General features: G+C 41.6%; 1 protein-coding gene across 26 annotated transcripts in view; it reads left to right on the top strand.

The window, feature by feature from the left end:
- The window catches only part of ADGRL3 (adhesion G protein-coupled receptor L3), a 496,522-nt gene that overhangs the window by 335,118 nt on the left and 139,097 nt on the right, over positions 1-22,307 (top strand). For 25 of the 26 annotated variants that reach the window (XM_085579188.1, XM_085579186.1, XM_077782989.2 and 22 more), the window contains one exon: positions 20,352-20,432. The exons of the other annotated variant lie outside the window; for it this stretch is intronic. In XM_085579188.1, the coding sequence (XP_085435314.1) occupies positions 20,352-20,432 (81 nt within the window). The remainder of the gene's footprint in view (positions 1-20,351; positions 20,433-22,307) is intronic. 26 annotated transcript variants of the gene reach the window in all.

Here is a 22,307-nt window from a genome sequence, read left to right as displayed (position 1 = left end):
AAAGCGTTGTGCTCTTCACCATGGCAAGTATCAGGCTGAGTGAAGGATGCCATCACCCAAAAAACCAAGCCAAGGTGGAGACTGCTCTGGCAAGTGTCTGGTTGATTTGTACAGTTTAAGGTGAGCATTCATCCAACAATTCTGGTGGGAGAGGTGCCTGTGGCTGGTGCCTTGCTTGTAAATGTAAGTTCTCTTTTTGGGTAAATCAAGCCTCCTCCTGAGCTCAGTGGGGAGTAAATTAAGCTTTTGGGTAGCCTAAAACTGCATGGTCAGAACACAGTGTTGTGTAGGGCTGCCGTAATGTGTTTTTTTTCATATAAATGAGTTCAAATTGACTCTGGTATGAGGAGTAGAACAGAGAATTAAATTAGATTAATAGATTTTTTAAGACCAGAAGGGACCATTAGCTCATTTAGTCTGACCTCTGTAATGCATTCGATTGGATTTCATCCGCTTCCTCTTCTGCTGAGCCTAATGACTTGACTTTAACTGAAGTGTACCTTCCAGAAAGGCACCCAGACAATCAGTGCCTCACTTCACTGAGTGCTTTTCTTGGTTGGATACTCTCTGCCTCAGTTAAGAAGGAAAATAACATTCACATTATAAATGTTTTGATTGTGCCTATTTGCAACATCCATAAAAAGGTAAAAATGTGTTTCTTGAGTCGTACTCTTTGGACCTTGCTCAGACAGTGCTCTGGAGGTTGCCTTCTATGGGAATTAATGGTAGGTCTGATTTTTTGTTGGGTTTTTTTAAGATTTTAGAAACTTGTTACTGAAGTGGGAAATTCCTGAATAGACCAAAATAGCAAATAATTCACTAGCAATGAGAAAATAGCTTTCTGGACACTAAAATCAAGAAAGCCTTTGCTTTCAGATGTGTACTTTGTGATGAGTGCCACTAAATGTGTGTGTAAACTCTGTTTTCTAAGAAAAGAAATTACCAGTCTGCGGAGCTTGCATACTGCTCTCTTAATGCCACTTCCATTTTTGTTTGAACCAGAGTGCTAGGGAGTGACATTTAAACCTTGGAGTTTGTCATTTTCTTCTAGATGGCAACATCTGTCCATGGGAAAGGGCAAAACCTTGTTCCAGCAGTTTTTGCATAAGGTATTGAATGATTTAATTCCAAATGGGAGTTCTGATTGTTGGCTTGTCTTTTGTTTCCCATATCTTTTTAAAGGAGTGTATTGTAAAAAAAGATGATGATGCAAGGAAATTAACTGTAGAGGATACAAGAAGTAATTGGGTAATTAATTAATTGTGTTAAGAGTCTTGTTAACACTATTTTTTTCAGGGCAAGATATACTGGCAAATTCTGGTGGAAAGTGGTTGTGATTTTCTTAATGTGCAGACATAAATTTCCTGCACTCATCACTGCCTTAATTCAAATTGAAATATGATTCTTTTTCCTTTAAGCACCATATTTTGTGATACTTTGGATAAACTTCACCTTCAGGCATTTCTTTATGGTTAATAACCACCTGAGAGAGGCTTTTTCAGGCTGTGGCTTTGTTAGATAGAGCAGTGTGAGGGTACGCAGATATCCCCCTCTTTTCATTGGAGAGAGGAACATGTATCAAGGAAGGCTAGGGAAGTCCTCTCTTCCCCTTTACAGAAGAATTTGTGACCAAAATGGTCCTGTGCATGTTTGGAAGTCATTACCACAATGTTCCTGGCAGAGCAAACATAAGCTGTAACCAAACAAAAATTACTGGAATTAGCCAAAATTATTGCAAATTCTCGTTGAGGCTAGCTGGTATAGGACAGTGCCAGTGGGAGTTTTGGGCTGTGGGTTTCCAGGCAACCTGATTTGTACCTTCAGTGTGGCAAGCACCACGTTGCTGAACCATGGCCCCTACGTGTTTCATTAAATCTCCTCCTTGTGATGTCTTCTAGGGTAGGGGGAAGTGATGTGAAGTTTCCTTCAGTTGGTTAACACTTAGCAGTGAGGAATGTCTTTTATTTGGTGAGAAAAGCCAGAGCTGTAAAAGCAGGTCCTCTCCAAATGAAGCTCTTGTTACAATGATCTGGTTGTCCTCTTCCTATTCCAATTTGAAAGCTGATTTCAATATGCCAAAGGAATAATCATAAAAAACATGACATGCATCAGCACATTTCTCTAATTTATCTTCCCTGGAAACCTTTGGACCCTTTTCTGATAGGCAATATGTAAGGAAAGATGACAACAGGGAAGAGGAGGGCTAAGGCAGCCTTTCTTTCCACTTTGAATCCATGAAAAACAAATTAATAATTTTGCCTGAAATTAGAAGAAATGAGAGGTAGTCAAGTTTTAGCAAATCCTTTAACTTGTGAGGCACAGACTCTGGCCAGTCACTAAAGGTGATACTTCCCATAGCTGGCATGACTGATTGAAATGACATCTTTGAGGCATTTAGTAAGTTTTTGTTTGTTTAGAAACCTGTAACAAAGTCCTCTGGGTTTTTCCTGAAATGGTGTCAATGTTTTCTTGTCCCCTCAGTATCTTTATAAACTTCATTTGTTGATTATATAAATCTGTTTTAGCTGTGCTGGGCTTGTCACTCTCCTACTGCATGAGATTGATTATTGATTTTTAAATTTTTTTATTATTATTATTATTATTGTATATTAACAATAAAACTAAGTAATGTTCTATTCCCAGCTGAGTCTCCAAGGAATGCAACTGTTTCTCATTATAACAGGGGGGAAAAGCAATTAAATTTTGATTATTTTCCCTTTTGCCAAACTATCTTCACACAGTGCAAATTAAATAAAACTATTTAACCATGACAAGCACTTCTGCCAATTAATCCCTGAGAAGTGATGCTGGAAAATGTATGCCACACGCAAGCAGGCAGTCACACACGGATGCCTGGAAAACAGAAACCCAGAGGAGTCTAGGACAAGCATGAGTTAATCAGCCCAACAGAGCCATGAATGGGAGTTTAAGAGATGATGTCCCTACCAAAGCTGATATGAGCACTTTGAAGCTTTTTTTCCCTTTTTTTTTTTTTTTTTTTTTCTTTTTCCCTCTTCCTGATACTCTGAAGAATCTTTTTCCCTTCTGGCTTAATTGCTAGAGATTAATTGAAGTTCAAGAGCTCAGTATTTCTAGTAGCCTTTATATGAAATTTAAGATGGGTAATTTAACTTTGAATTGATTTTTTTTTTTTCTCTTCAATTTGAGCTTTTAGTATGTGCATATTTTTATCTTGGCTACACTTGGGTTTCCTGAATTACAGGCAAGCTTACCAAGAGATATTCATTAGACAAATGTGTTTATTAGCAACATAAAATTTGTTGTACTGAATGCCTGAAAACCAGATCCCATTATTAAAAAAGAAAATATTTTAGGCAATTCCAGAGCATTAAAGAAAAAGTTGTTCTTGTCTACCTGGATTTTTATATATATGGTTTCATGACCGATTGAAAAACACTAATGCCTTTTGCATGGGCTTCCAGGTCAAGGTTAACCATGTTCGTCAATTTTAGCAGATTAAAAGGTCAACTTCAAGTCAGTGGCCATGTCTCCAGGAAGCAACTCTTCCCCAGAAAAACCTTGCCTCACTTTTATGGGGAGGTTCTCAGGCATCTGGAGGGCCTATGGCTGCTGACTTGGTAAAAGCCATGCCTGCATCTCTAAGATGTTTATTTAGGTCTATTTGCTGTTCATCTTGTATCTGAAATCAAACATTGCGTGCAGACTTGTGTGAAGCTACTGCTGCAGGGAGCACTTTTGACAATAGTGCTGTGCACACTTTAGGTATATAGACAGATAGATGCCTGTGTGTTGATGAGATATATTTGAAAAAATAGGATTTCATGCTAAATACACATTTGTTCTCACAGAAGACAGGGACAGAGGAGGGTTTTTTTCTCCTTGGATGAAGCTGTCCCAGGCAATTCACATAGATATAAACATTTGATAGGCTTCCCTGACTCAAGACATCAAGATATTATGCAGGCCTAATTAATTTGATTTTGCACATCACTCCAAATGCAATATAAGGAATTGATATATTTCTATCCCTTTATCTATTTTCTGTCTGATAGGATCCTCTTTTCAAGGCAAGACTACTTGAGCTTTGGCAGAGCAGTGAAGGTCCTTGGCTCTGTCAGACAGCATCAGCTGGCCAATACCAAGCTTAGCAGGAGAGGAAAAAAGCCTAGACCAGACCAGAGAGGGGCAGCAAGATTGTAAGGGAATGTAGAGGTTCCAGAATTAGGCAAAAATTCCTGTAGTTTTTAGAGAAGCAAATACTCAGTTCTAACTCTGACAGAGACTGTCTGGATTTGTTAGGCAGTAATTTGCAGCCTGTGATGTTTCCAAGTACACACGTGGTTTTGAAAAGGAAAGAGCATCAGCCTGATGGAAATTCAGAGACACATTTTTGCAGGCTGGAAAGGAGTTGGCCAGGTGGCAATAGTTGAGGCATTGCTGCTCTCAACCTCCACCTTCTCTATCAGGGTTGAAGGTTTTTTATACCACCCTGGGGATTAGATGTAGAAAACTGTACATTTAAGTATAAAACATTTTAGTATTACCCAAGGGGGGGAAAAATATCAGTTTTAAGGAAATGAAACTTTTGATGGCCTTTGAGTTAACACTGTGTGACAGTCACAATCCTTTATAAATTTCAGTCTTTTCTTCCAGGTTATAATAAAAATAGATCCTTGCACATCATAATTTCCTTTGGTAAGCATGTTTTTCTGACCCATTCTTTTTCTGGTCTGGACTGACGTTATGGCCCCTCAGCCATTCCAGAAGAATGTGCTGTTGATTTGATCCTTGTATCCTTGACTCGTTGCATTTTTAGACAGAGCAGGGAAACTATAGATTATCTGCCTAGAGGGTATGTAACTAGGGATATTCCATGCTTTTCTAGCTATCCCTATGGCTATATCAGGTCTGTTTCATACATGACACTATGTTTCTCATAGCTCATAACTTTCATCTGCAAGTAGGAAATTTTGGAAAGATGAGACAGGGCTTGCTGAACTGCCCAAAGAGTCTTAGGTTTGCTGACCACTGAGTAGCAAGATGAATCACACATCCTGCATTTTGCCTTGGGAGAAAAAGGAGCGAGTGTGCCAAGCAAATTACTGGGTGATTTACTTATTTTGAAATTCTGGGAGGGAGTATTTTATCTTCATAAATCTCATATTAGCATATGTTTTGTAACTCTGCCCAGTGGTGATTTATTTGTCTATATAAAAATCAGTGCCTTAGCTGTGCACAGGGAGCAGATCTCTGTGCTTTGCCCTGGCTGCCTTTGATAAGCCAGAGTTAACTAGGATTGCCCAGTGTTTATTTATCTGCTGAGATGAAGCTCTGTGTTTCATTTGTGTTGCTAGATGCTCGGGCTGAGATTCAGCTCCTGGCTGGAATGGAGGGGTTGGCATTTAGCAGGGAGTGCATCATGTGCCAGGTTTTCTGATGGTCGGGTGCATTGTCCTAAGAACAAACCAGCTAAGGGAGCTGAAACACACAGGAAAATGCCACATGCCAGGGGTAGAGGGATGACAGAGAGGTGGCCAGTGGAGTTAACTGTCAGTATGGCCTTTTTTGTGAGAGCTAAGCACAGAGAACTTCAGTTAAAAATCACCCTTGGTGCCTTTCCAGGGTATCTCTCTGAATAAGAGTCAGGAATAGATTCAGGCCCTGTGTCTTGAGCTGGGCTGAATTTCTTTCTGAATTTTCTGCCATTCTAAGAGCTTGCTTTTCCACTTCATATTGTGGGGACCTTCCTCTTCCAACCGCAGTCTCACCTGAGTGCTTGGATGCTTGCTGTTACGCAGTCATCTAAGTCATCTTCAGACAGTCAGGATATTTTCTCATTTCATTGTATCCCACAGTAAGGTTATCGCCTGCTTTTCTCTGTGCATGTTAGTGCTGCATTCATAGTATTTGAAATTGAATTCTGGACCTTTAGTCTGCAACTAAATGTGGACCAGAGCACAAAGTTTATGTTGATATCAAAGTTTGACTACACAATTACTGTCAGCAGCTTATCCTTTGGTTAAACATACTGATCAGTTCTGATCTTTCCAATGCATTAATTTGCCTTTGACAATTTTCTTAGCTAAAGTTTGAGTAGCAGGACTGCTGACCTAAAATGGTCTAAGTTCTTAATCTGGTGAAATTTGGTAGATGATCATTGACTTGGGGAGATTATAACAGAATTGCGAAATTCTCCTTTGTCCTGTGCCCATTGAAAATGTAAGATGCATGATTTCACTGAAAAGTATTATATTAGTTCAAAAAAGCTTCTGATCACAAATGGGCTAAACTTTATAAACAGGCTTGAAGATCCTTGCCAGCTTCTGATGGGCAGAAGGTAGCACCAGGTATCTGTTTGGCCACCTTTTGGCCCAGCTGCCCCAGTAAAAGAGGCCACCAACAGCTTGAGAGAGGAAGCCAGCATAGAAGATGGGTGCTGCTGCTGGCTCATTGCTGTGTTGCAAACCCCTGTAAAGTGTCAGTTTTTGCCTCCTGCACCATGGCTTCTTCCCAGCTGAATGCAGGTCACTACTATTTATATCACAGTCCTGTCTGAGGCTGGAGAGGGCTGGCTCCACATGGAGAAGAGCAGCCCTGCTGAAGGCAGCAAAGTTGCAGCCATTTGCACTACCAAAGGAATTGGTCTTTTGTCATGTCTGCAGCCACAGGGCATGCTGCTCCTTGCTTGCTTAATTGCCAGTTTCATCAAAACCTGACTCACCATTTCAAATATGATTTCTCCTGCTGAACACCTCAAGCTGTCTCAGCAGCTCTGTGTGTGTGTGTCCTGGGCACACCACACCACATTGCAATTCTGTTATAAAACGTCTGGCTCTGGTTCAGGTGCTATGAATCCCAGCACACTGCAGCTGCCCAGCTGCTGTCGCTGTGCAGTAATGTTCCCATGCCCAACTCATCACTAAATTCCTTGAGAGGTTATCCCAGCATAGCTTGTAGGACACAGCACACAGGTACTCGTGCATCCACTCCAGTGCCAAGTCCAACAGCCTGACTTTGTTACCAGATCAACACTGGGACTTTGGGCTTCTGGGAATGTGTTCTTCTTTCATTTTCTAAATGCCCTCCAGAATACACAAATTTCCATAAAGACAGCTCTATAATTTGCCCTCTGACATGTAACTTCAGGGCTGTCAGCACTAGTGACTGCATTGTTGAGCTCAGGTATGGTTTATCCAGAGTCTCTGTGATCACAGGATTTTCAGTTTTGTTAAAATGTATAAAAGTCATCTTGCATTTTTAAGTGGAAAGAGAAGCTTTAAAGTATAGGTCCTGAAGACTTTGAGGCACAGCAAAGAAAAGCCTAAATCTGTCATATTTATTATTTCTTTGGTTTAGAAGTCCTCGGATGTAATCACAGAATTTTGGGGTGCCACTCCTGACTTTTACATGCCTGAGATTGAGCATGAAGTGTCTTCCCAGCACTGACTTTTGAGGAATGTCATTTCAAACATCTGAAAAATGAGGCTTTTTCACGTTTTTTTTTTTTTTTTTTTTTTCCTTAGCTCTCCTGGGTGTTCTAAGCTTGTTTCAGTCATTTGTAACCTTTGTAATCAGCTTGACTGGGTACCTGGGGACAACCAGCAGCCCTGTTCATCCATCTTATGAAGCAGAAAGTGTTAGTATTTGCCCTCAATCCACAGCACAAATACTTCATTGCCCTCCACTTTTTCTTTCTTCTTTTGTTCCCACACCTTAATGAAAATCTTTCCGTGTTTTCTAAACCTCTGCTTATCCTGAGCAGAAAGCCATCTTTGTGTCAAATAACAGACAGCTTTCAATCTGGCTTCTCATCTTTATGAAACTAATTGGAGATTTTTGTCTGGTGTCTTGCAAAGGAAAAGCTTTGAGAGGACTTGCTCCCTGACCATAGGGACACAGGATTGGATGCCAAGGTCATCAACCTGCTGTGAAGGTGCTCTTGTCCTTTTTGTGGATGCATCAGGGTATGGCTGCCTTTCTTCCCTGTGACCTCCCCACCCCCTGGGGCCTTTTTCCCCCTTCTATTCCTCCCCTCTGTCTATCTTTGCTCCTGTGTTTAATTTGCCTGGAAATAACAACAGCATGATTCCTTAAATCCAGTAACTTGAGAAGGAAAACCCATCTCTAATTATCCCTGAAAGGAAAGCACAGTAAAATCTTGAACTCCTGCGCAAAGAAGTCACCTGTGCCAAGGAGCTTTAACACACTTTGAAAGGACAGACTGGCACAGGGAGCAGGACAGCCACCTTCATCAGAGGTGTTCTCCTCCATCCGCAGGGGCTGTGGAAGGGAGGTGAACTTTTGGCTGAAGCTTGCCCAGTATTCAGCTGGCTTGCTTAAGGACTTACAGCTAGATTTAGAAAACTGAATTTATACTGTTCTGAAGGTGTCACTGCCACGGTGGGGTCACAAGTACTTCCACATTGGAAATTTTATGTCTTTATTTCTTCTGTTTCTTTTCTTTAAGCAGATTATGCTGCATAATAATCCCTCTGCAGCAAGTGTGCTAGTTTGTAATGCAAGTTACTGAAAGCAAAATATTCTTTTATCGGATGCTTATGTACACACAGTTCTTGCTGTAGCAGTCTCCAAGCCATTCAATCAATGTTACTTCAAACCATCATGTCAATCAGAGCTGGAATGGCTGATATTACTTATACTGCATTCAATCCCAAGGTGCCAACCCAGAAGTCATACCTCCCTCTGAGTGTCCCCAAAACCACTGAGTGTGGTTAGACATAACCCTACAAAAGAAGAATTAAACAGGGTTGCTCTATCCTTTCTCTGATCCAGGTGAAAAAAAGCATGTATCTATCCTGGGCTCCTAAACAATGAGGTGGTCATCACTGAGACTCAGTGTGAAGCTTATTCTGTAGAAGTTAGAATCCCACATAGGTCAGATGCCTAATCAGAAATGCAGGTGTTCTTCCTTTCTTGCTTGCATCACAACAGGATGAAGAAAGAGCTTCATATCCCTGCTAAGAGGCCAGGTTGCCCAGATAATTGAAGCTTGGATTTGTCAGTTCTTCAGTAAAGAGATTATTTAAGAAACTTAAATACAAAGTTAAGGGTTAGCCTGTGAGAGGAAGTTTAACTTGAAGTGGTGGCAAATATGTAAATCTGTACATTCATTAAAACAACTAAAGGGTTGTAGTCTAAAGGGAAGAAATGTAATCTTGCGTTGAGATACTGGGTGATTGTGTTTTAGAGGCGATAGAATGTATGACTAAGGACAATTTGAGTATTGTCTGTTGTAAAGGAAAATAAATTAAAGCTATTAGGTTTATAGCAGCATATTATACTGCAAAGAACAGAAGCCTGAAGCAGAACAAGCTGAAAGAGTTTTCATCTTGGCTGAAACACACAACCTTTTGGGTGTAGTTTTCAGACTCTGTGGTCTCATTTTCAGTCATGCTGTATGTTTCCTGTAGTCTTTTGGGTGGTCTGACAGGCACATCAGAAGTGATGTAGTGTAACAGCCTCTTCCCCTGCATGTATGCAGCTAGATCCTTGGGATCAGTAAATTTGGCAGTGCCTTGGGACCCTTGCCCAGTGCTGGCAGACAGAGCAGTGCCCCAGCAGACCTGTCTGCTGCCCTTGCAGAAGGCAGACATCCAGCATGATTCATACAGGGCGAGGGAGGCTCAGGCGAGAATTAATTTGCATTATTCAAGGAGTACCAATCAGGAGCTTATTGTTCTAGGCAGTGTGCAAACTTATAATCAAAACTGTCATCCAAAGGCCTACAGTAACACCATGGGAGCTAAGATAAGAATAATCCCGAGACATGCTTGAAGAGCCTTAAGGAATGCAGGCCCCAAATACAGAATATCTGATGCTAAAAAATTATATTTGATCTTGTATGGAACATCTGGTTTGTAGATGTTTGCTGTATGAACCTATGTTCTGTGCATAGTTATTCAGAAGTCTGTGAACTGTTGCAGTTTCTGACCCATTGCAAACTTCTTCTTCCCTGGCCATGAGGAAATAAATAAGTGTAGAATGACAGCATGAAGGGAACAGACAGTAAAATCTTCTGTGTCATTCCTGACTTTATGAAGGGATGAAAAGGGACACAATGAAGTTTATAAAGTCCATAGTTGACTTTACCAGATGTAAAATTCATAAGCTACAGACATCAAATCTCTTTGATTCTACAAACCAGTAATTCTGCTTCACATGTCTTAAAAAAAAAAAAATAAATAAAATTGGCCACATTGAGCATCGTTTTCCTCAGATGGGTAAAGAGGAAAAATGAACATCACAATGTTTTGATACTTAGCTCAAAAAACTGGAGAAAGACGCTATATGCTCAACAGCAGCCACCAAGTTATAAAACTGTGTTATATGCAAAGGTGAAAAGAGTGCAGAAACAACAAAGCACCAAATTGTCTTTGCAAAGCACTTCTGGGCTGCTTGGCATTGCTTCACTTCAGAGGACTGGAGATTTCTGGAGTACCCAGCTGAGGTGATAGAAAGAGATGCTCTTTTACTGACTGACAGGACCATGCTTAATCTTTGCTATAAAGTGGTAGGAGTGCTCCCAGGATTTGGCCATCAAAAATTGTATTCAGAATTGTCACTGATGCAGAAAGGTTACAGATATATTCACAGCCAGGGACAAGGTTTAAAAATGTTTTGATTTCATTTGCTTTGGGCTGAGGAAGGGGAAAATGATTCCTAATGATTATTAAAAAAAAAAAAATCCAGTAAGGCTTTCTTTGGAGGGCTGATCCAGGTGTTTTCCTGTTACTGGCATTGGAGATAAACTCAGGTCTATAAGCTCAGCTTCCTGTGCTGTTTGTGTCTGCACCCAAACTGTATTGACTCTGTCCTCAGTGGCACTCAGAAAGTCCATATGCAGTTACTGTATATGTGAATTAGGGAAACCGTTGTGTTCAGACCCTGTATCTGTGTGCAATGGGGAGATGCAAGAGACTTCTGAGACCTTCCTCTTCCTCTCACATGTTTCTCCATCCAGCTAGGTTAATGATGAACAGTGCAGCAAAAGCAGACTATCTCCCCTCTTCTCCCCCTTTCCCTGACATTGAACTGAAAACATGGATTCTTTAGGAGGCTTTTGATTGAGAGAGAAAACATGAAAACAGAGAGGAAGTCTGTCAGAGTTGGATCAATTTGCCCAAACAGCTCAGTTTTTCAGCTGACAGCATTTTAGCACTCAGAGGGGAGTTGTCAAAATCTCTCTACAGGCAGTCATGTCCTTCATGCTGTGAAATACCTTATATTATCTTGAAAGAGAAGAAAGAAGAAAAAAAAAAAAAAAAAAAAAGAAGGAAATACAAGATGGCTTAGATTCCTGTTCTTTTAGTCACAGAACATAATACCCACTATTGTTTCATTTCTTCATCAAATCATGTCGTGTTAATCTCGTTTGCTGCTTGATCACTCCCTTTGAGATGGAGTCTGTCCCCTTTTGCAGTGTCCCTCTGCACCACTGCTGAGGCTTGGCATTGCTGAGCAGGCAGGAATGCAGAGCCAGGCAGGCAGCACTGCCTGTCTCAGGGCTCCTGATCACTAAAGAAGTGATTAATGCAGTTAGGGTGCACTGACCCACAGGAAAAGCAGATTAGTCATCTTTGCAGTTCCTTAATGAGAGCAGTCGATTAAGAATACCTGTAATGAAGAAGATGCTTTTATGCTTTGTTGTCTGACGGCCCTTTCTAGGCTGCAGTGGCAGTCAGGAATAGTCACAGAAACCCATGGGAGATAAGATTTAAGGTTTGCATGGTGTATTGGCCACATAGCAATGGAAGATGGAGCTGATGAACCTGGACAGGAGGATGCAGGTTGAGAGGCAGGGAATCAGGTATTTGGTGAAATGGGGGCTCACAGCAGAAGTACAGGCAGTACTGGGGAGGAACAAGGTGGAAATGGAGGTCGTGCTACGCATGCAGAGATATAAACGTTGGAAAATAAAGACAAAATTGGACGTGACATCTGCTGTAGGCTATCACAAATGGAGGCAGGGGAGAGTGACAAATTCTTGGACCACATCACACAGTATCTGAAACCACGAGACACTTCAATTACCACCTCCAGGCTGGTGACTCACAGATCTACCTGTCTGCTCCGGACATGTTTCCTACCCCATAATCCAGCATCTCAACTGATTTCTCTGACAAACCCCCTGGATGCTTTGCCACAGAAATTTAAGCTCAGCATGGCAAGAGCTAGTGCCTGATTTCTTCTTCTATTCCACTGCTCCCCTTTCTGCATGAACAAGAGTGGCATAAGTAAGAGAATGACGGGGCTGTGTCCCATGTTCTGCCTGTGAGGAGTTGTGTGCTGTAACACATTTGGCTTTCATTAAACCCCTTGACCTGGAGTTGCTCTTTAAATTATGCTGGCAGGTGAATTTAAAGCTGTCTGAAAGGCAGTGAAGGAACGTTGCAATCGGTGGGAGTCTCCCTGGGGCAAGGAGATAGTCTGGTGTGGGAGTGGAGGGGTTGTCCAGATACAATGCCACTACTGTTCCCAGGTGTGGCTTTATGTTATGGTTAAACTGATAGCTGTCCCCATCCCACCGCTGGCTCTTTTGTTCTTGCCCTTTCCTTTGCTTCAGATCTGGCTCTGCACAGCCTCCTGAATTGGTTCTGCTCATTGAGCCAGTGGAAAACTAGTAATTATTATTTTCAGTGGGACATTTTCCATCAGATCAGCTCTACCTCGCTCTGTGCTTGCTTTAATTGACAGATCTGCTCCAAGAGAGGAGATGGGAATGCCTGGCCATCTCACAGGGGAAAGCAGAGCACTGTGAAATGGTTCAGCTCTAACACAAGTCTTCAGCCTTACTTAAGAGCTGCACCCAGCTAAAAAGAGATGGGGGGGAAAAAAAGAAATAGTCAGCAATATTCCTTCCCTCCAAAGAAAGGGAAAACTAAAGCAAAATCTTCTGATTATGAGATCTGCTGCTCGGTATCTGATAGTGTAAGGTGAATAGCCCCAAGGAGATACCTTTCAAAGCAGTATGAGTTTGCCTCTGCAGGAGATAGACTGGATGGCTTTGGCTGGGTTTTTCCTAAACTTCTCCATCCTGAGTCTTTTCGGGCACACCTGAGCCAGAAGAGACTGGGCTTGACCCACTAAGGAGGTTGGAAACATCCTGTTTGATTTTTGGGGCAGGAGCAGAGTAAGGACAGCAAGAGCTGGCACAGAGCTCTTCATATCAGAGTCAATCTCTGAGATGTGGCTAAAAAATCTCACTGTGTTTTGCTGTAGTTGCCATTGCTAAACCCACTCTGGTTGGTGTGTGACCAATATTTGTCATCTGCTCCAGGGCTGTGAGGATTGCATTGCTCCAAATCCCTCTGTTTCCTCTGCACCAAAATCCTCCTCCTCCTCTCCCATGTTTTTCAGTGCAGGTGGCTGATAAATCATATTTCATAGCAGAGCAAGCACATCTGGGAGGGGAAGAAAAATTTGATGTGTTGTGTTTCTTTAGCCTGCTGTGCAAGCCTGTGAGGAGATGAGCTAAAAAATGTGCAGTCCTGGAGGTCAGGTCCCTGTTTGTGCACCGGGGAAAGCCAGGCCTGGATGCAACCTTCCTGCATGTGCTGCCATATGGCAAGGGGACAGGGAAGACAGGAGATCTTTAACACAGTTTAATTATCATGGCACATGTAAAATATTTCCCAGGTTTTTTAGTTGTTCTTCTCTCCCAGCCTTTATACCCGGCTCTCATAGCCTCTCACAGTGTAGATTTTGGGATATGCAGTGCAAGATGCAGAGCTTCACTGGAGCCAAGGTGCTGCTAAATTCAAATGTTTTGAAGTTCTTAACAGAAGGATGAGGTTCACCTAAAAGCAAATTATGATGATTGCACATCAAAATGAGGAATCTTTGTGTGACCTTAAGAAGGCTCATTCACTTCTGACTTCAGCTGGAGCATGAGTTTCTGTGTCCTAAATACTTCTTGGAAAATACACATCTGCCACTAGTGAAAAGCTTCCAGTTGCTTTACCTGCTATAATATTCAGGTTTTAGCCCATTCCTTTGGTGTTATTTTTGTCCTTATTTTTTCCTGTAGCTCAAACCTAGCCTTGGTGCTCTCAGGTAGTTGCTGTCACATGAGGGACAGCTTGGTCATCAAAAAAGGTAATTTTGATGTCCTTCCTCTCGCTGGTTGGGGCTGTTTGTTGTGACAAATTAAAAAAAGGAATAGTACTACCTCAGAAAAGTCTAGGCCAACCTCTGCTCATGCAGGCGTACTGCCAGATGCTGCTTTTGGATTTACATTTACTCTAAAGCATGAGATGCATGTGTGGCAGGAACTTAGCCAAACATCTCCCCAGTTTACCCCTTTCCTTACATTCTTTGACCTTTCTTCCTCGCCTCCAAGGTCTTCTTTGCATTTTCCAGCTGCCTTGACTGAGCATGGAGTTTGCTTTAGTACTGGGGAAGCTCAGCCATAGCCCGTTGAGGCTGCTGGTGTTGGTAGTCTCTGTTTTCAGCAGGCAGACGTGACCAGGAGCCAGCTGTCCCTCATGGAAGCCACATGCAGGTAACCTTCTCCATCCTGCTGCAGTGCCTTTGAGCTTGGACAGTTCCTGGTATGAAATGCAAGAGGCAAAATGGCAAGGGACCAGAGAAAATGTAGTCAGAGTTCCTCTTGGAAAAGAGGGGTTTTCTTGTACTCAGAAGCATCCACGGCTTGGAGGGAAGCACACAGAAATGACCGTAGGAGCGAGGGAAAAAGAGGGAGAGTGTGAGCTGCTGCTACCCTAAGGAGTTAAAAGGGCATTGAGAGATGAAAGAGAGATGTACAGATGAAAGAGAGAAACTCCATAAAAGGCCGTGAATAAATGAAGCAATGGACAGAATCTGTGCTAACTGTGACATGTCTGAGGAAGAGAACGGCTTTATAAAAGCTTTATTTAAAAAGAAAGCTTTTAATGCAAAATGGAAAAGGGTGGGCAGTGAGGGAATGGTGTTTTGTAAATGAAAGGCAGACAAAAAGGCTGCCAGGAAAAGTTTGAATATATGCAGAGTAATAGGTCTGCATTAAATTTGTTTAATGGCACGTCAAAAGAGTTTGTTAACAAGCCCACCATCTTTTTAATTTCTCTTTTAATATGTTTTTATATATGCCTACGTATTATGGAATTCAAAAAGAGGGGAGGAAAAAGGACAAGAAAAAATTAACTAGTTTTAAAAATGAAAGAGTGATGATCCTGGAAGCTGCACTCCAACAAACTGTATGTAGTCCTTTGCTAGATAGTAAATTGGATTTTTTGAAAAAAATCATGTTAACATTTACAGAATTACATAAATGTGCCCAAAAAGTAATGTTGTATTTTATAGATCAGATCATCACAGACAAACTAGACTGCTTTTAAAAATTACTATTTTCAGTTACATGGAGAAAAAAAAGCCACAGCATGTAAAGAATATTTTACCTGTAGAGATATTAGTAAAATTGTCATTATGTTTTCCAAGACTTTTCTTCAGAATATGTATTTTGCATACCTAGTATGTGTCCATCCTATTGTTATTAAAAAAAAAAAAAAAGTAAAAATATGTGAAGAACTGAAATCAAAAGCTCAGGAATTCAGGAATGGATGTGTGGTTCCATGGGTATTACCTAATTGATGATCCAAGCAAATGAGGGATTAAATAGATGAGGGATTAAATCCATGGAGGTGCCTGCATTCAGGCACCAGGAGAGGCAGTACTTGGGAACACGGGTCATCAGAGATACCAGCACGAAATTAAATTAAATCCTCTGCATGAAATGCTGACTAGGTTGTCTAAAAAGGATCTTGGGAACTGGTGAACCTGTGGAAGACAAAAGAATGCTGAAACAGGCTGGAAAATGGGCGGAAATCAGAGTAATCTGACATGACAGCAAAAAAATGTGTTGCAGTGATCGCCTCTGGGTAAGGACAGCAAAGAAAAGGGACTCTCATTCCTTGAGAACAAAGAGTCTGAAGCATGTTTGTTTAAAAAAATGTATCTCCTGGTGGATTCTCACTTTTGCTGTTGGATCTGAGGTGTGGGGCAGAACTGCAATTCTGGTGCACAACTGTCGATACCCACCATGGGCACTGAGCAAAGGAGCACCAAGGAAAAAGGAGAGCCATTCATTAAGGTGACTGTGGTTATCTTCATGGCATCACCAGGCCTTCAGGAGACGAGTCATCAGATGTTCTAAAAAGCCTTATTTTTAGCCTGGTAAATTTTGGTGGTTTTTTTCCTTTGTTTCCTTTGTTTCCTTTGTTTCCTTTGTTTCCTTTGTTTGAATCATTCAGTCTTATGTTTTCTGTTTAGTTTTTTCTCTGATGGAAAATCTCAGGTAGAAAATGAGCAGGGGTCAGGCAGAAATGTTTCCCAAGTGCACACATGACAGTATGCATTGTACTCGAGAAAAATCAAATGTCTCTAGCACTGGAAATTTGGCCCAGGATAGGAGGAAGGCCTTCCCTCTCAGGTGCTACAAACAGTGGGTATGGTTCCACAAAGGATCAGGAGGAAGTGATTTTAATAGATACACACATGAGAATTCTTTGTTGCTACTTTTCTTGGCTAGTCCATGCATTTGCAGATTTTTTCTGTAGTTTTATATCATTGCATCTGTAGATGACTAAATCACTTAGGGGCAGATTTTTGAAGATGTGTGGATGTTTATTTTCTGTCTGTGAGCATCCAGATTCCTTTTTTAAAAAAATAGTAAAGAAAAAATCCCTTAGGCCAAGCTATTATGTTTCCTTCAGTCTTCACAAAACATTATCTTTGTTCTTCTAAGTTATTGGCTTTTTAAAATGCGCTGTATCTCTTATGTGTCAGACCTGAAAATAATGGCCAGTCAAGCACTTTTTCCAATTCACAAACATCTTTCTCATTTCCTCTACCTAAGGAAGGCATGTCACCAGATAGACTTTCAAGGTCATATCCATATTGTTTCTCCCAAAGTTGTTTCTACCAAACATGGGGTTTTTTTCACATTGTCACAGCACACGCAGGTAGCCTGGCTGCTATGAAGACTTCTGGCTACCTGAGCCACACCTCTGTTTGCCCTGTCTCACGCAAGATGGTGTTGATATTTAGGCAGTGTTGGCCAGACCTGCATCCCTGTGTTGTGGTGCAAGACAAGCAGGTCAGGGATGATCCACAGCTGTCTTCCAGCATCAGCCCTCACAGGGAGCCATGGGCACAGGCCTCTGCAGGCAAGAGGGATAAAGGAAACAGAACACAACCTAAGCTGGTAGGTGCAAAATTGGCAACTTCATCAAACATTACTTTGATGATTACATTTGATTGCTGTTTCCTTTTTACCTGGCTGCAGAAAGAGCAGATGGTTATAGGCAGGGTAGGACTGGGAGAAGGCCATGCAAGCTGTTCCAATACAGGGCACACTCAACTTCCCATCAGCTACAGAGACATCTTGACCTTTGGTATTTTGTCAGAAGTCTTCTCTCTTCTTCCTCCACCACTTTCAGCTCAGACTCAATGTGCAGAGAAAACAGCTGAAGAGACAGGTGTGGAGTGTTGGAGTGTTTCTGCCTTTTATTTTTTTTTTTTTTTTAGGCTTTCACATCCATTTTATAAAGTGCTTTTCTACAGCAGCTGGAACTGAAGAGAGGGAGTCCTTCATTCCTAGGGCTAGGCTTGCAGTAAGCATCTGAAACTGCAAAACTCACTCCACAGGGACTGGGAGTTGGCCCCACTTGGGAAAGCTTATTCTGTCAGTATTTGAGATCAACTTGAGCTGTACCAGTGATATCAGTTTCAAAACCTTTCTAGGTACATTGGGTGAAATTTTGGGTTTTAACTGAGTGGCAGAACTTTTAATGCCATTAAAGCCAAGAAGACCATGTGCTTGTGTACCAGCCCCATTGCCAAGTCTTGCTTCAGACACTTCCCCTTGCCTCCCTTCCCTCAGCTGTCTCAAAGGTCACCACTGGCAATAATGGTAAAACCGAAGCAAAAATGTGATTCTATTGATTAAAAAGATTCATAAGGTAACAGTGGAGACCCTTTGTTTCTCCAGTTTGAACACTCTGATGAGTCTGAAGAACAAGTGAGCTGGCATTCATGCCCAGAAAATGAATCACAAAAATTGTTTGCATTGCTTTTTTTGGAGAATGAGTATTAAAACCCAAAATTTGATTTATTAGCATTGTGAGAAGTATGCAATCTAACAGAAGTCTAGGGTTTTTTTTTTTTAGTCGTACACAGTAGTAGTAGTAACAGAAGTTTGATTAGTAGTAGCAGTAACATAAGTTAGATTTTTTTTTTTTCTGGAAGTACTGTTTTGCATCAGCAGTAAATAGATAAAAGCTTTCTGCAACTTGTTTCATTTATCACTAGAGAGCATTTGACACTACTGTTTCCTCTATATACAGTAAAAGCCTTAATAAAGCAATAATAAGCTTCCACAGTTATTAGTCAATTGTAATGAATGTCTAAACAAACTCACAGATGCTTTTTAATCTTTTATGTAATATGGATGTGTCTTATTTACTCCAGCCTAGCCCTTGAAGTGTCCAGAATACTTTTTTTTCTTGGTTTGCTCCCAGGAAGACCAAGTGGTTAAAAAAAACCCCAACCAAACAAAAAAAACCAAAAACCATGTGTCAGCAGTGTTCCCAGAGCATGTCCAGCAAAGGGCCATAATGATGATAAAGGGATTGAAGCATCCCTTTGTGAGGATGGGCTGAAAAGCTGTGAGTATCCAGCATAGAGCAGATCATCCAAGGGATCTTACTGATGTGTACAAGTACATGATGATGGGCAATAAAGAAGATGAAGTCAGGCTCTTCTTACAGGCAGGTAGTGGAAAAGCTTTTCTATTTCTTCTTTTCCTCTGAGGATGGCCAGGCACTGGTACAGAATGACCAGAGAGATTGTGGAGTCTCCATCCTTAGAGATTTTGGAAATCAGATTGGACACTTGCTTTGGGCTCTTATTGCCCTTGAGCTGGGCTAGGTGATTTCCAGAGCTTCCTGCCAAGCTCAGCTGTTTTACATTTCAGTGGTATCTTTGATGCAGCAAATGAGGAGACTATTCTGTGGCAATAAGGGCACTGATCATCCTGAACATTGAGCAGCTCAGAGTGAGAGAAGACCGTCTGCTTGCTTCTGCTGCAGAAAAAAGTAGCTATTAAATGATGACTTTTGCTCACTAATGACATCAAATGGGTTTTTAACATGTGAACGAGAAGAGGAAAGCAGAGTAACTTGTTGTTTGCTATGGGTTCGCCTGAAGCAAATTTCCCATGTTAAAGCACTTAAAAGCAAATACAGAATTTATGATGTGTCGGTAGATTTTAAACCTGAATTATGTCCAGTTCTTGTAATGGCTAATAATGCAAATTATCTGAGTCATCCTCAGTGTAAAGCAGTAAATATAACACACACATTTAGACACACTTCTTTTTTTTTTTTTATTCCTCTTTCTCATTAATATTTTATCTCCCTGAAGAGATGTTTTCAACATATTATGTGCACCAGCATACTGTGCTTGTGGTATTCCTGGATGTCATTACAAAGAAGCCTGAAGACTGTACTGCTGCTCCTCTGCCTGTGACGCTAGCTTGGAAATTGCTTGGAGCAACAACAGCAAGTGTCAACAGGGAGCTGTATTAATTATTTGGAATGTGTCTCTTAAGAGGAATCAACTGCTTTTATTGCAGAACGAATATTACTTGAAATGGGAAGGTTACTCTAACTGTTATCATAATCTATGTGTCATTAACTTTCCATGTTTAGAAGAAGAGATTAACAACCCTGTAAATTGGTACAGTAAATAGATGAATTACAAAAAAAATGTTTTTATTATAAATAGAAGTTTCTAGATATAGTTACCTCCAAATTGCTGGAGAAGGATTGAGTCTTTAGCAACTGAGAAACCAAAAAATCTTCCACTCATGTGAAAGCAATACTGAGCTCTGAAAATGATATATGTGTCTCCTGCAGGTGGGACAAACAAGTGGGATTGTGCTTCATACCATGCTTCCTTCAAAAATGGCTGTGACATGGGAACACTTGTTTCCCTCCTAAAGTGAGATTAACAGATTGAATGGGCTTGTGTGAAATTGTTTTCTCTTCCATAGCATATATATATAGAGAGAGAGAACACGTTTCAAGGGAACATGGTGTAAAGTATATGTAGTAGTGGTAAAGCAGGTGTAACTAAAGTTCACCAGAGTACCCATTCTGCAAGGAAGAAGTGAGAGATGGAAGTAGCTTCAGCTTGTCACCAGGTGCCTGCACAAATGGAGGTTAATTGTGAAAAACGCACGGAACAAAATACTTGCGAACCTGTTTTTAATCCAAACGCTGTGTATTTGATTGTAGCCCTGATAGATCTGTGTAGGAAACAGCAGAACTAAACCACTTATTTGTCCACAGGGCAGGCTCACCATGGGCAGGTTTCCTACATTGCCCCACCCATCCACCTGGATTCGGATGTGGACAGACCGCCATCCAAGGGTGAGTCAGTGGGACGGTCTCCATTCTCTTGCATTCCAAACCAGCCACAGGCATGAGTGGATGTCAGTCACTTGTTCACTGAGCCTCCATAGCCAAGCTGTCATCCTCCATCCAAGGACACTGGGGAGCAAATTGATTCCTGCAGGAGAGATGTATGTAGGATGACTGTGTTCCATGTATCCCATTACATAGCTTTGAACGTCCCATCACTTCACAGGCTGGTTTGCTTTCCCTGTTACTTTGCTTCTGCAGGGACAGGGACACCTTAGGTCCCACCCTGTGTCTTGCAGCTTTCCTTCCTCATGGTGGTGCAAAGGTGCAGGGAGCTGCTGGCAGAGTACAAAAGGGCAGGTTTCAGCTGCCCTTCAGGTGAGTAAAGGGTGCAGAACGGGTTGTACAGTGGTTCAAACCTAGATTCAGTCCTCATTGCTGTTGTTTGAGGGTTTTTTTCCTAGACTTGGTGGGGAGATGTTCATTACAGAGGATGAATTAAATTTTAGGTTGGCTGATTGCCCTTGGGAGCGATGCTAGTAGCCAGTATGTAGAGTAAGTGCAAAATAGCCCTGCTAAGACAGGTACCTGGCTTGAAAGGTGCAAATAAAGTAATATAAATGTGAGCCCTTGATTTCTCTGCCCCATTTAGAGAATCATTCCCTAGGGCTGAGCCCCCAGTGTTTGGCCCTGAGGCCTGGGGAAATGAGCTTGTCCCCAAAGCAAGCTTATGTGGTGGTGCAGACTTCTTACACCTCCCTTTGCTCCTTTTGGTTAGGCTGGCCAATATTCAGGTATGATATCAAAGTAAATAGCTTGTTCTTGTTGGAATAGATGATAGCAAAGCAAAAATCATACAGGAATATGAAGGGATTTCTTGGTCAACTCTGCAACTGAATATTACCATCAAGCCCAGGGAATGTTGTGGAAGAAGGGAAGGGATGGAAGAGGACAGCCAAAGTGTAATAACATGGAAACATTCTATACCTTAGGTTTGGGTTTTTTCCTTTTTTCCCACTCTTCAAAGGGTGCTACAGTGGCAGAAAGAATACCAAATTGACCTGTGTGGTGATTGTCACCATTCTGCCGCAACACTGTAAGGCTGTTGGTGTGTGTTTGTGTCTGTACATGTTTCTCTGACTGCTCTTAGCTGAAATATGTGAGGTAGAACCACATGCTGGGTGGTGTGAGGATGCCAGATTCACAGTTCTTTCTCCAAATGTGGTCTTGCCATGAGTCAGGCTGGCTGTGCATAATCTTCTGGCAGTCCACAAGCTCCATTCAGCTTTAAGTGAAGTACCCTGGGATTTGACATGTGCATTTGAGATCATCAGTTTCTTCTATGTAATTTGAAAACCTCCAGTTCTGTGGTAAAATTTGCTACCTTGCTTTTATAGCAGAGCACTCTGCTGAGGCAGTGTCTCAGTATGTCTCATAATGTCTCAATTATGACTTGCAGGACCTTCTTGCTCTAGTCTGTCATTAAGGTGATGAATCAGAGCTTACTTAGAATAGGTCAGTGTAAATCCTTGCCTTGGCATTTGAACAGACTGTAGAAGATTGAAGGATTCTGGAACAGCAGCAGGACAGAGAACCTGTGTCTTGCTTTCTCCAAGCTGAAAGAGCTAAAGACTAACAAAACTCTTTAGTGATCTGCTGTTCATGAGGGCAGAGGTACTGCAACAAGATAAATGGCAGTGCCACCAAGAGCAGGGCAAAGTAGGTCAGGCAGAACAGCTGCACGGCTTGCAGAGAGAGTAAAATAGAGTTTATCCAACATAAACTGCTACACTGACAGCTTTCACCAGGGCCTCCACCCCCCTGGTTGAGAGATCTTAAAGAAGGAGCTGCTCATGGTGGGAGAACTGATATTACTGCTGCTGT

The sequence above is a fragment of the Lonchura striata genome, chromosome 4 (assembly GCF_050655825.1).
Source record: "Lonchura striata isolate lonStrDom1 chromosome 4, ASM5065582v1, whole genome shotgun sequence".
Lineage (NCBI taxonomy): Eukaryota > Metazoa > Chordata > Aves > Passeriformes > Estrildidae > Lonchura > Lonchura striata.
The sequence above is the reverse complement of the archived record's forward strand: the minus strand, read 5'-3'. Positions and strand labels throughout refer to the sequence as shown.